Below are 15,441 nucleotides of genomic sequence, written 5' to 3'. Positions count from 1 at the left end.
AAACCACGAGTATTAGTGATAAAATTATCAGCAACCGGCCAATTGCCACATACTTACCATTCCGCTGAAATGATGGATATGGGTTAATTTCGATTCTAAGTACAAATCTTGAATTCGACAGGATTATATATAGTAGAGTCGGAATCAACTCTTGTCTATCTCGCTTTACGGCTGAATGGACTAAATTCAAACCATTGTTCTCTAATCCTGCATATATATATATATATATATATATATATATATATATATATATATATATATATATATATATATATATATATAAAATACTGTTTGCACTTATTTCACAGTGATAGGATTATCACACACACGCACGCATACACACAACACACACACACACACACACACATATATATATATATATATATATATATATATATATATATATACATATATATATAATCAAAGGATGAAACAGATGGACAAACTTGAAGGGAAATCGACAAAATTAAGTGAAAATTAAATAACAGTATAAAAATTTATTAACATAAATACACCAACAAATTAGAATATTGATGAATAAATAACCGAATAAATATCATGGCTACAAATTCCTTTGAGAGAATTTCATGAAAGTCAAACCTCTCTTTTTAAGAGATGGGATAGATTACAAGAATAAAGTAAGAATCAAATACTTTAAATGAACACGTATTTCCTGAAAAGACGATTGTTTAGCAATGAATATCTTACACTTATTATGCAAAGAATATCAAGGTAACATATTGGTTGAATAGCAAGAATGAGGTTGAAAGACAAGTCTATTGCTTAATGAAATATGTTACGGTTTATCTGAGCACAAAAATATAATGCAAGAAAATTATAATCAACCAAAACTATCCAAGGTTATGGCTTATGATGAATTCTGTTTTCAAAACTGGATTAAGTCATATTATAACCTCTGAGAAATTTATCGGCCGTTCTGTAAAATAATGCACCATCGTAATATATAAAAAAAATGCTCAGTATTGTAATAAGAACTCGTAGAAAAGAAGATATCGAAGCAAGGTAGATTCAAAGAACTCCATTTACCCGATTCAATTAAAGCTTAAAGTGAGGAATAGATACAAACGGAAAGTCAGTGATATAACCTGTTATAAATGAGTGTTAAAACAAGTAGCTTTAAAAGAGTATTCTTGAAATTCTGAAAGAGAATAACCTTTCAAAAGTTAGGTTTATGCTAAGCGTGATCTATCAGAAAATATGTATAATAAGAATTATCTTCCATGTGATGAATCATGATGCTAGAGGCAAAGTGGCAGACATCGAATTCTATAACACAAAATCCTCTATCGTGGCCTCCTTTTCCCTCACGGGACTTATGGAATTTAGTCTGACGAAGGTTTTTTCCATTGCACTTTCTTGCTTCACCTGGAAATAAATAAATATGTCAATTATGGTAATGACAAAAATGGTTACTATGAATATAGTCATTATAATGATCATGATATTAACAAAACAGGTCTAACACTGCTAAGTAATAAAAACATTAAGCAAATTTATAAAGTAACAGAGTTATCGTAGTACTCACTCTTGTCTTTTTTTTTTTTTTTTTTTTTAATAACATTATGTTAAAGGTTTAAAGGTCACATATGAGCGGCAGAGGCAGGGCATAAGGCGAATGCCCTAGAAGCTGATCATATATAAATATGATCTATGCCCTTGCCCCTTTCCACCCAAGCAAGGGCAGTGAGGGTTAGGTAATATTATTATGATTATTACTAGGAAACTACAACCCTAGTTCGAAAAGCAGGATGCTATAAGCTCATGGGTTCCAACAGGGAAAAATAGCCCCCAGTGAGGAAAGGAAGTAAATAAAAGACAGGAGAAGTAATGAACAATTAAAATAAAAGAGTAACAACATTAAGATATATCTTTCATAAACAATGTCAACTGTAAAACTTTAAAAAAAAACAAGAGGAAGAGAAATAGGATAGAATAGTGTGCCTGAGTGTACCCTCAAGCTGGAAAACTCTACCCCAAGACAGTGGGAGACCATGCTACAGAGACTATGGCACAACTCAAGACTAGAGAACAATGGTTTGATTTTGGAGAGTCCTCCTAAAGGAGCTGCTTACCATAGCTAGTCTCTTCTACCCTTACCAAGAGGAAAGTAGCCCGTGAACAATTACGGCGCAGTAGTTAACCCCTGAGGCGAAGGATTGTTTGGTAATCTCAGAGTTGTCAGGTGTATAAGGACAGAGGAAAAGGTAGAATGAATAAGCCAGACTATTCGGTGTATGTGTAGGTAAAGGAAAAATGGGCCATAACTAGAGAGAGGGATCCAATGTAGAACTGTACAATCTGACCAGTCAAAGGACTCGATAACTCTCTAGCGGTAGTATCTCGACGGGTGGCTGGTGCCCTGGCCAACCTATCACCTAGCTTCTGATGACTCTGCAGGTAGATCTGTGAGGTTGCATACACTACAAGAAAATATCGGGCTCGAAATCCCAACTGCGATACAGAGCCGTTTCTAATAAGCTGCTGAGACTTATGATATTCAAATGTATATTTGGATAACGTACCTAAAAGAGCTATCTTTTTTCCAGATAAGCTAATAATAACATACAACTACTAGCCAATACTGCCTCTCGAGACACCACTTTACAATGATGCCGCATTGAACATATGGTATCTCTTAAGTTTAACCAAAATCTTGAGTCTTACTAGACTTGTCTTTATTTCTATCAAGTTCATACCCTAATGTGCTAGAGTTTGGTTACACCAAAGTGAAAATGACTATAGATATATGCTATTGAAATACTGTGAAAACAATGCTTATTGAGGGCAGTTGAATTCCATAATCATGGGTATATTACCTGTGCTAGTCAATATGTGTTAGCTCAAGTCACGAATGAATATATGAATATGGCAAACAAGTCAATGGATGTGTTTACGCCATCGGTAATATGTTTGGGTAAACGTTTCCTTAACCGAATTCTGTAACAGATGTATAGCGACAAACATCTACTCTGAAGTTATTTGCTTGAAAGCACATACCCTCAATAATTATGTTTACTAACCTCATTTTGGTAAGCGTAGACGATCAAGGCAAGATACACGTGGAGAGATAGATAGAGTGCTGAGCAAATTAACAGGGGGACATATTCTCTCCAGGTACCAGCCCCGATGCAGAGCACTAGGGCTGCAATAGCAGCAGCAACAAGGCCACTAATCATGAGGCCCTGTACGAACATGAAAGGGAACATTAACGATGGTCTGACCTGAAAAATAAATTAGTAAATGTATTTGAAAGTACAATTATAAATTACAAAAGTTATCTCCTAATTTTCACGCTGCAGTACATATGGAGGTAAATAGTCAAAATATGTTTGGATTTAGCTATTGATTTAAATATCTAAAAATTCTAATGAGGGATTCTCATATACAAAAAAGAAGGCAATGTCGCAGATGTCCTCTGCCTTTGCTTTGTTGCAAAATTTGATTGTTTATCCCTATGCAATTATCAAGAGGCTTAAAACGACTCGCAATGCGCAAAGAAAAAAAAATGATCATACATGAATAATCAGAGCTTTTAAAAATCTTAACTGACTTCACGGGAACTACCTTAGAAACTAAAATTGAGCTGTTCCAAGTTCTCGAAAAAATCTGATGCTTCCAGCTCATTGTTGTATCAGCCTTTATTTAAAAATGGGAGGGCTGTTGATTAAGTATTTAAGAGTAATCCTCCAGCACAAACAATCGCCGAAGCAACTCACGAGGTTTTAACCAGCTAGCCATCCTTAAAAGAATTGTAATCCAAGCTATTCCAAAGAAATGCTGCTTAAAAGCTTTCATATCGACAGAGAACGGCACAAAAACGTGTTTATAGCAACTCTTAATTCTTTTGCTGTCAAAGACGGATTAATTGCCATCAACTCTATTACTTTGAAATTGATTCCAGCCTCAACACTTTAGAAAGAACTATAACTTCAAAGTATGTTTATCGTATCAGCTAAATACAAAGTAGCTATGACTTTGTATGCTCTTTTCTCGATGTCAATTCGATATGTTACCCACTCCACTGATCTTGGAAAGGGACAACGCCAGCAACTCAGGTTCCTTGCTTACTTCATTCTCAAAGATAGAAGGGAACCACATCTGAATCACCTCTCCTCTAGAGATATGGAGCGAAGAGCGAACAAATGCGTAGTTTAATATAAACTTGGGGTTCTTGGTCTAGGATTCCAATCACTCTTCACAGACTTGGGTGGTGGTTTTTCATTATATGACGACAGGATTGGGGTACGTGCTTGTTTGCAATCTAAAATGCATACTAACAGGTTCTAATCTTTTAAGGCCAGCTCTGTTTAATTGGAAAGGCCCTAAAGCTGAACACATTTACTACTTTAAATAAATGGAAAATATTCCTCCAAAGTGGAAAAGATAGGCGAATATTTTATTCAAACATAATTGTTTTAATGAAAAAATATTACTTAGGTGTTACATTTATAGATTCAGCTATTAAATTGAAGAGAGTGCCAGTGCAAGAAAAATTATATTTGGCTTAAGCTTCTGCGTCCTAAACAAAGTGAAAGTGGCTTGCAACTTATAGGAATAACCATTAAGCTTGAATAGTGGTGGTAAGCTTAATCTTTACGAGTTTCCTTGACTCTTCAAACAGACTGAACCTGATACACACATTTCTGTACTCACATTTTTTATAGCGGAGATCAAAAGAGGACTCAGGATGACATAGAGAGCGTTGACCACGATATTTGCTAACAACAGGGACATTTCTGAAGGAAGATAAGATAGTTTTTTAGGAAACGGGCGTTTTGCCAATGAACTCCAACTGTTCTTCCCTCGCAGAAGTGTCATGCAAAATGATGGACTACATTTATTTTGGGGGGATTTCTTTTAATATGCAATTCACAGTAAAAAACTATATTATGGAAAGTTGGTGATAAGGTAAAGTAGAATCTAAAATTATTATGTATTTTAATTAGTCTACTGCCTATTCTTATCTTTTAAACGACGTATCCTTAGAAAAATTTGCTAACATGACCAACCTATTAATTAGGGTACCTAAGGAAACTGCTAATTGATTACCAAATGTGGTGATCTTTCAAACATTCTAAGAGAGTTTATTCATTATACAGTTATATAAAACAGGATTAACGGAATGCCATTGCAGCACGAAAATTTCGACGCCAAACCTAAGAGTAAAGAAGGACTCACCCAAAGCTCTGAGGTTATCATAGCAGGTTTCGGTGGGGAAACAAAATAAGTAAATCTTGGCTTCAATCATGTCACTCAATCCCAAGGCCACGCTCACAATGTTGATACAGACAGTCACCTGGAAAAAAATTGAATATGGTAAAATGACAGCGACGCTGCAGAAGGTGATGTTACGAAAGCGTGGTTAATGTAAGCTGGATAAATAGCTAAGATGGATTCATAGTGAGAAATTAACCCTGAATTTACGGGAAAAGTTAACCCTGTCAAATGTTGGTATAAATTTTTCCCATGATAGTATTATCGATGTGCTGTAACCAAAATGGATCGTGTAGTAAGCCTAAAAGCCTCGCACCTGTCGTATTGCAAGAAATTTTTCGTTTGTTTTCATAATGATGCTTGACACATAGGCTACAAACACGCATGCACACACACACACACTCACACACACATACACACACACTATATATATATATATATATATATATATATATATATATATATATATATATGTGTGTGTGTGTGTGTGTGTGTGTGTGTGTGTGTGTGTATGAATGTATGTATGTATGTATGTAAAAAGACAAAACTTGACTTCTCTCACAAAAGTGTATAGTTCTAGAGATATACCATAACATTGTCACTGTTCCTTTCATTCATGAAAGGCTGAACTAGGTATGAATTTCGTGTGCTGAAACGTCATTGACATCCTCCGCTTCAAATGTCTGAATAAATCTCATTGGTAGCATGTCGAATGCCTTTACACACACTGCGCCATTCCTCCCTGGTTTTCAGTCACATTCAAGTTTTCCTAGATACTAACCTAGAGTCAGTTATTCTTTCCACATGCCCAAACCATCCCAAAATACTCAGACTCATCCTTTCACTAATGTTAAGCATTTTACAACTTCTACGTATATCTCTGTTTCTCATCTTATGAAGTCCTTCATAAAGTCCTACCTTGGCATTTAAAGACAAATATAATTTCATCATAATATTTTGCACACACCCGGCTAACGTTTTGCGTCACCTATTTAATGGATAACCTCTTCTCGAACCATACCGTCATTCATTGTTTTTTAAAAACTCATACTTTACCTTCAATTTTTCAAAATCTCGACACAGGCTTTCCATCTGTCGTAAGTGTTTTCCAGGTCAAAATATACCATAAACAGGTTTTCCCTCTTAATCTTAAATTTCTGATATAACTTTTTCATAACAAACGCACATTCTTCCTAATCTAAATACACACTGTTTTACCTATCATTCTCTCTATTCCGTTTAATTTCTCAATGAAAACAATATCACGCACATTCACTGGTACACTGAGAATCGTTATTCCTCTGTCACTTTTACATTTATACTAAAAAAATAATGATTTCTTGCACTCGTGTTTTCGGAAGCCTTTTCTTCAATCAAAGCATTTGTTCCATTTTTTCTCCGTCAATTCATAGATAGTTAAGGAAATACTTTTTATTCACTGATTCCACTGACAATATTTCTTTCTCCTTATTTTTTCCAATTACACCTGCATTGTAAATTTCAGCAAACATATGTCAGTATTACCTAAATATTGTGAACCTACGGGGAAAGACCAATATCATTGCAGAATTTATCTACTATCATTTGAGCCTAGGATAAAGCCAGAAATTAAACTATGCTGGAAAATTTCACTTTTCATAAATCTACATCAATAACATTTCCAGAGGCATGGTTAACAAGTCTGTAATCTGTCTACACTAAATATTTATTTTTAGTATGTTTTTGCTTCATGGATGTCCAAGCTGTATGGTTTTGATAACTCTCACCTACGCATATTACACGGGGCTATCAATCCATTCCTTGCGAACCATTTCTGTCAACCTGATCGCAAAAGACATCCTGTGAATTAATGTATCTCTGCAAACGAATTCAGCACCCTATTTAGACCAGTTCCCTTCTGAAAACCTCTCCATGTTAACCATGCTCCAGACCCAATAGATTCTGCATAGATTCATTATGACCCACGGAAATTGAAAGTTGAAAAATAACATTCCAGTGTAACATCAGAGTCTATGTAATTTCAAGTCACAGTAGGTTCATAAATTTCACATCCAGTATAACCCTTTTTTTATTAATATCAGTCTGAAAACAAATCCTGCAATCTATCCCCCTAACTCTGAAATTTGTCAAACGACTATTTCATGATAAGCACTCGCTTCTAAAAAGATTCCTACTGAACAACCGAATCGCCCTTCCCCATTTATTTCTGTTATTTTAAAAATTTCTAATGAAAAGATCTTACTCTTCACATAAAAACAGCCTCATCAGTCCCTCAATCCTGCATTCAAGCAGTTCACAAAATATCTCATTATGAATGTCACTAAATATTGCCCCTTTACAAGTAGTAGGTTGGCCAGGGCACTAGCCACCCGTTGAGATACTTCCACTAGAGAGTTATGGGGTATTTTGACTGGCCAGACAGTACTACATTGGATTCTTCTCTCTGGTTGCGGTTCATTTTCCCTTTGCCCACACACACACCCCGAATAGTCTGACCTATTCTTTACACATTCTCCTCTGTCGCCATACACCTGACAACACTGAGATTACCAAACAATTCTTCTTACATCACTGTAATTGTTCAGTGGCAACTTTTCTCTTTGTAAGGGTAGAAGAGACTCTTTAGCTATGGTAAGTAGCTCTTCTAGGAGAAGGACACTCCAAAATCAAACCATTGTTCTCTAATCTTGGGTAATGCCATAGCCTCTGTACCGTGGTCTCCCACTGTCTTTTGGGTTAGAGTTCTCCTGCTTGGGGGTACACTTGGGCACACTGTTCTATCTTGTTTCTCTTCCTCTTGGTTTGTTAAAGTTTTTATAATTTATATAGGAGATATTTATTTTAATCTGTTGTTCTTCTTAAAATGTTTTATTCTTCTTTGTTTCCTTTCCTCACTGAGCGATTTTCCTTGTTGTGGCCCCTGGGTTTACAGCATCCTGCTTTTCCAACTAGGGTTGTAGCTTAGCAAGTAATAATGATAAATAACAATACACCAAAACCTCTCCAATTTTGATTTTCACATATTGTCCTTTCCTTTTGTCTTCTAAACTTGCCAGCTCTTACCATAGCTCAGTACGAAGTCCTCATTAATTTTACACATCAATTTTTTATTTACTGCTTTAATCCTAAAGTTTATTTCCTCGTTTACTTTTTTCTTTGCATATACTCACTACCCTTATCGCCCATTTTCTTTTCAAAATTCATGCTAGAAATATTTTTGTTTCTATTAATCATTGACTATATAATTCATCCCCTAGTATACACCAAAAGGATAAATTTTGTCTTGTAAGTTTTGTCTTGCAATTGCTCTTCGAACAATTTGTTTTTTCTTTTCACCGAACCTACTCCTGTATCATCCCACACGGACATTTTCTTCAATCCCCATCACTTTCACAAACGTACCCGTAAGATCTCTCTGCTGATAGTTTGATCACCTAGAACTTTGTCTACTCCAAAACTCTTACTGCGGTATCATTAACTACAGCTTTTTTTTTATCTATTTCCCAGTATGCTGATCTCACTTACTTATCTAGATTAGTGTGTGGAGGATATTAAAAGGCAAATTTTAAAATTTTCTACTATCATTTTCAATTTCACCTCCACCATGTAATAATCAAATTTACTTTGAATCATTACAATCATTAATTTTACTGTTCCAACTACTCTGTTACACATACACACACACGTGTGTATATATATATATATATATATATATATATATATATATATAAACACACACACACACACACACATATATATATATATATATATATATATATATATATATATATATATATATATATATAATGAATACTTTTCGGAGCAATTTAACTTACTGGAGAAATGATGCCCTGGAAAAGGGTGCCACTCTTGAGGCTCCAACAGAAAAAAGACTTGGGTAGAGAACACATACTTCCAGACATCTGTAAAAAAATGAAATCATAGTCTTATGTAAAAAACAGGCACACATAGTAAATTTGGAATGTTCTGAGTAACTCTTCTTTCGCAAAATATTCAGACGACAGAAGTACTGAATCTTTAATTTCTATTTACATGAGTATTCATTTAGGAAAACATCTACAGTGTTGACAAGGAGGAGCAGAATAAAACAGAAAATGTCAGCCAGACAAAAAATGCCAAGAGCAAAATGACATAGATGTGGAAGGGCTGCAGACGTGTCTTAGGATGGAATGCAAATGTAATATTGGGGGATGGCCGATGAGCATTTGGTGCCGGTTTAGTATGTGGCCTACCTTTCGAATATGGCCTACGAAATTCTATCTGTTTTAGTATGCGGCCTTACCTTACCTTACCTTACCTTACCTAACCTAACAAGCCACGTAGGCCATATACTAAACCAGAATAGAAAAAGGTAGGCCACATACTAAACCGGCACCGAGCATTTTGTGTATTGGGGCACTGTTAAGTTTTTTTATTTGATTTACTCTAATTAATTGAGGAAGGGTGTTGTGACAATGAATGCAAATTTTTCCCGCTTATGAATAACCATTTGTAAGTGGCAATAATCAGTTTTTAAAGTTAACTTTCCCCCCCCCAAAGAAAAAAAAACTCCGTCAGAGTTCAGTGCAAACTATGTCAAGGAACTTTCTTTTTTTTTCTTTTTCTAGGAAATTCTTGTGTGGAGGTAACAAACTAACTTCCCGATGCTAAACCAATGAATTTGCTATTATTCTTGATTTAACAAAACCTGTAGCATGCTGATCTAATGTAGTCACACTAGCTTATATTACTTTGCATTTAAAAATTACCGTACGTCACATATTCCTTTTTTATCTTTTTCCGAATTGAAGCAAGAAAATCTCGTTGTAATAAAACATACCTCCTTATGCTAGCAATCTTATTAATCATGATACATTAATAACAGGAATTCCACCTAGGGAGAAAAAAATGGAAATTTATTGATAATGCTTAACAGTATTGTCCGCCAATGGCCTCTCCAAGAAGAACATTGGTGCACGAGATTGTTAAGCTTTATAACCACTATATATATATATATATATATATATATATATATATATATATATGTGTGTGTGTGTGTGTATATAAATATATATATATATATATATATATATATATATATGTAAATATATATATATATATATATATATATATAGAGAGAGAGAGAGAGAGAGAGAGAGAGAGAGAGAGAGAGAGAGAGAGAGAGAGAGAGAGGGAGAGAGAGAGAGAGAGAGAGAGAATTGTTTTTGATGGGTTTTGCACGGAGTTATGCGTAATGTCTTTGAGGACAACTATACCCAAATGGGCAGGTAGTATCGTGACAGCGTGGAGCCGATAACATCCGCTTGTAACCACAGTGTCATTGCATCTACAAACAGGATATAACTGAAATTCTCATACTTAATAATACTCAGTAAATGTGTATAAAATCGAGTTTGTGTTTTGTAAGACTCAATATTTTTCATTGAAGAGCATATAAATATTTTGATTTAGATTATTCTATCCTAATTTAGTGTAATTCTATCTATTATATTAATCATTTCCATCTTTTATTTATTAGTATAATAAAAGACGAAAAAGGCATTTAATCAAACTTTAATGTAAAAAAGCCATATGCCTTCCCTGATTAAAACCTTCGGATTTCATTATTAAAGAACCACTTTTGATCCAAGACGAGATGGCCAATAATGCTGAGAGTGATGACGTCACAAACTGACGCAATCCAAGGTCGGTGCCGTAACAGCACTTTCCAGCATGACTCTTCTGATAACATTCCCTTTGGTTTGGAACTTAATATTTCCGGGAAAAAAAATAAAAACAATATATTCGTTTCTCCATGACAGCTTGCCGCTAAAATACATCTTAAGATAACGATGAATTCTGTGGGAAATTGTAAGGGATGAAAATAGCAGAGGTAGTCGTTGACGAGGAAAACCTAAGAAATAAAGCTTTATTCATCATTTCCAGTGTTCGAAATCTTGCGTTTTGTAAGAAGAGGTGAAGGCTCCATAAGTTGACTTTTTTTTTCATGATGCAATTTGTATGACACTATGAAATCAATTAGATCTATCTTCAAAATAACATGCTTATTAATACTTTTGACACGGACTTAACCTTCCTTAACTAAAATCTTAAAGGATGCGATATCGACAAAATTCTGCATCATCAAATCAAACTGAACAAGTGAAAATGTTAAACTCTGGCAGGTTTTTTTTATACCTGGCCAAAATATGAGGAACGAAAATTAATAATAAAAAACAGTATAAAGCCAAAAAATCGTTTCGCTCACTGAAAAATAATCATACTGCTCTAACGCTTATTTAACTTAACGCAGCCATCAGAATGAGAGGACTTAACTTCATGTAAAATCTATTTATTGAATTTCTTTTACATGGTGTAAACCTCCAATCAATAGGCCTAAAGAAGACTAAGTAAAGATATTTCTTTAACAATGCCCATTAAATGAACTTGCTTTAATGTACTGTACATTAATTCTATGTGATCTTTGGGACTATGTGTGATTAATCGCATCCAAATCGGATATTCTTGGATTTCATTGCTCGTAGGTTACTTGGGTCAGAGTTCAGATCATAATCGGGACGCGTTTTGAAGGTCGCGTTGTTTTCATGTACTTTGTAATCGCACTCCGACCATGACCCCATCCACAAAGACCTCTCTTCATTCTTTAATGCGTATTGGTTGTTGTTGTTGTTGTTGTTGTTTTTGTTATTATTATTATTATTATTATTATCCCCGAATGTAGATCTATCGGCGCTAAGGATCGAATCCTATGCCGGGAATTTCCCTACTGGTCTGCGATCCCGTGGCAGACTGAATTCAACATTAAGGGGTATTTGTGACTTATAACATATATATATATATATATATATATATATATATATATATACATATATATATATATATATATATATATATATATATATATATATATATATATATTCATACTGCATAAACGTGTCTTTATAATTATCTAAATATCATATAAAAATAACAGGAAATTACAGTAACCGTGAATAGACTTTCATGTTCATACAATTTACAACGACAAATCTATGGAAAATCACTGTCCTCTCAAGGACCATAACTCCAGCTCAGAATTGTGGTAAACCATAGTAAACGATTCATGGTTAAATCCAAGGTATGAAAATGTTGGTTATTTAGTCGCCAGTCTGAGTAACAACTACATGTAGCAAAAAACCAACAGCCAATCCTCCCATCAATGAAGTAAAACAATAAAGAAGAAGAAATGTCTACTTTCAACTAATGTGGAGTAAACAGGAAAGAGGGCAGTAAAAATTTAACAAAAATTATTTGCGCTCTATTGATATCATTATTATGAACTAATGTACAGTTGGCTTCAATAATTCTGGTACAATGACATCTCCTTTGATTCCCGTGAAGTGAACCGGAATTAATGAAGCCAACTGTACAACCCTAGTTAGAAAAAAAGGATGCTATAATCCCAAGGGTTTATAGCAACAATGAGAAATAGCCCTGTGAGGTAAAGGAATAAATAAACTGTAAAAGAAGTGATGAAGAAATCAAAATAACAGTTTTAAGAGCAGTAACGACATTGAAATAGATATTTCATGAATAAACTGTAAATGAGACTCATGTTAGCCTATTCAACAAGAAAACATTCGTTTCAAATTAGAACTTTTGAAGTTCCACTGATTCAACTAACCTGATTGGGGAGATCTACGTCTTGGTCACAGCTAAAATAAAACTTCTAGAATACTGTGTAGTATTGAACCTTATGATGGAGAAGGCATGGCTATTAGATTTAACTGCATTACGAATAGTATGGTATGGTCTGGAAAGAATTATTGAAAATATAAAAGAACACGAAGACCCAATAAAGCCAACTCAAATAACTATCGTGAAGTAGAGTAGTAACTACGGTGAAGTCGAAGTCCACGGGGAGAGATGAGCAGTGCATTATTCTTGAAATGTATTTAGAGGATTAGAGGAAGAACGTGGAAGACAACGGAAAAGATAATCGAAAAAAAATACTTGGAAAAGAGTATCAGATTATACCTGAAAGCAGAGGAACTCAAAAGCTAGTACAGTTGGCTTCATTAATTCCGGTACACTTAGGGAAGCTAAAGAGACAGCTGACAGCTGTATTTTGTATTAGGTAACTTTGAGTTTACCAAAAGAGAAACTGGCGACAACACTGCCTGTAAAACAAAGTTGTTGAGCTTGTAAACAAGTGATCAAAACTGTTTATTTTTTTTTCTTTTTATAAATTTTACGAAGTGAACACTACCTGTAAAACAAAATTGTTGAGTATGTAAACAGGTGATCATTTTTTTTACGTAGTGCTGTTAAGCAAATAATATTTTTCTATACAGAGCTTCATAAAATGAATAAAAATGCTTTTGATCACGTATTTACGATCTCAGCGACTTTGTTTTACAGGCAGCGTTGCCGCCAGTTTCTCTTTTGCTAAACGCAAAGTTGCTTTCTACAATGTACAGCTGTGAGACGTCTCCTTAGCTTCCTGCGAAGTGTACCGGAATCAATGAAGCCGACTTTACTTTGGACGGCTATGGTGCAAAGACACTGAGTGTAATATTTGAGAATTATTTTGGTTGCACGGTCATTAATAAGTATGTTTATCAGAAAGTTAAATCAAACGACCCACTGACCCTTAAATACCCAGACAAATACCGGTACTCTGATTTTCATCATAGTGGATAAACTTGAAAGAAGAGGATCTCTTGGCATTCTTTTAGGTCTCTCTCCTTAATGGAGGGGATAAACTCTTTGATAAACATGGATTCCCAAAACAATGAATGTGTACTTGGTAATTGGCAAGGATCTTGAAGCCTTTATACTGAATTTTTTTATTTACACTTAAACCAGTTTGTTCTGACATTAGAGATCATCATGGTATTCAAAGTATTTCCAGTTATAAGGCTGACTCCTCTGTTCATCGAATGTGTTTTCCAAAATTACATTTTGGTGGTCAAATTCAAAATACACAATCGTATACATAGGTTCAGTTGTTAAATGAGATGCATGCCTCTGTTTAAATCCTTTGTTTTTCTTAGCTCGTCTTCCTCCACTGTCTTTTCATACTCTACTATGACTTTCTCTGAGAGCACCAACACTATTGTCTTTCTCCATTGAGCACAATGACGGAAATTATAAACTAAGTAATATGATTAGGCAATCGTCCTCTTGTTGCTGTAGTTTAATCTATCTAGTCTTGTTGCCCAATAGCTTGTTCCCTTTTCTTCCATTTTTAAGGATTAGCTTGGTAGATAAAGTGTTAAGCACTATTTCCAACAGCGCACACATTAGGTAATAGATATTTGGAGGAGAATTATTAAAACAGGAAATCAGAATTTAATAATAATAATAATAATAACCAGCAGAACCCGTGTAAATTACACGAAATGATATTTTCAATACTAATTATTTTGTTCCTAACCTATACATGTTTGAATAAAATGTCCCGAGATTAATTTTATAATCTAGGTTATGGAAATTGATAGAACTCTATTTTTTGTCTAATATTTAAAAAAAGTCAGGTGCTAAAGACAAAATTGGGAAAACTATTAAGATGTGCTCTGGTTAAGTAATCAGAGTCTAATGTGAATTTATAAGAGTATACCATGAAATCATTTCCGTTTTCTTTAAAGTGTAAATTTGTAAGCGTATACCATGAAATTATTTCCGTTTTCTTTAAAACGTGACACAAAATAAATAACACATACGCTATCGTATTAATATATAGATGGTAATGATAATAACAATAATAATGATAATAATAGTAGTAGTAGTAGTAGTAGTAGTAGTAGTAGTAGTAGTAGTAGTAGGAGAAGAAGGCTAAAAGGGATGATTATTTTGTAAACTTACATATTCACCAAATGAAAATTTTCAGATATCAGAAATTGCAAGATTTACATGTCTTGTTTTTTGTTGTCAACAACTATCATGAAGGTTGGATAACTAAGTAAAGGGAGGTTGTTGAATTGTTCAATTTTGCATTGAATACCCCTAATTGTAGCATAAGTTTTATGAAGACCCATAAAAGAGGAAACATGTAGCGGATGGGAATAATGGCGGGTACCTGCTGTACCATACTTCACTCTAATGACCTTGCCTGAGGATCATTAAAAGATCCTTTATTTTGTTCTCCGTTCTGGTCTATTCTGGTTTGGTGAAGACTAATACGCAAGTGGACTGGAAAAGGTT

At 34.4% G+C, this 15,441-nt stretch overlaps 1 protein-coding gene across 4 annotated transcripts in view; it reads right to left on the bottom strand.

Annotated features, from left to right (window-relative positions):
• Positions 1–524: 524 nt before the first annotated feature.
• The window catches only part of LOC137642643 (uncharacterized), a 47,942-nt gene continuing 33,025 nt past the window's right edge, over positions 525–15,441 (bottom strand). For 2 of the 4 annotated variants that reach the window (XM_068375415.1, XM_068375409.1), the window contains exons 2-6: positions 9,072–9,158; positions 5,200–5,317; positions 4,675–4,757; positions 3,042–3,242; positions 525–1,386 (exon numbers count right to left, since the gene is read on the bottom strand). In XM_068375415.1, the coding sequence (XP_068231516.1) occupies positions 1,288–1,386; positions 3,042–3,242; positions 4,675–4,757; positions 5,200–5,317; positions 9,072–9,158 (588 nt within the window). In that variant the 3' untranslated portion in view covers positions 525–1,287. The remainder of the gene's footprint in view (positions 1,387–3,041; positions 3,243–4,674; positions 4,758–5,199; positions 5,318–9,071; positions 9,159–15,441) is intronic. The other 2 variants (XM_068375421.1, XM_068375400.1) reach the window with 2 other exon arrangements.

This window comes from Palaemon carinicauda, chromosome 1, assembly GCF_036898095.1.
Source record: "Palaemon carinicauda isolate YSFRI2023 chromosome 1, ASM3689809v2, whole genome shotgun sequence".
Classification (NCBI taxonomy): domain Eukaryota; kingdom Metazoa; phylum Arthropoda; class Malacostraca; order Decapoda; family Palaemonidae; genus Palaemon; species Palaemon carinicauda.
This window is presented reverse-complemented; position numbering and strand designations above follow the sequence as displayed.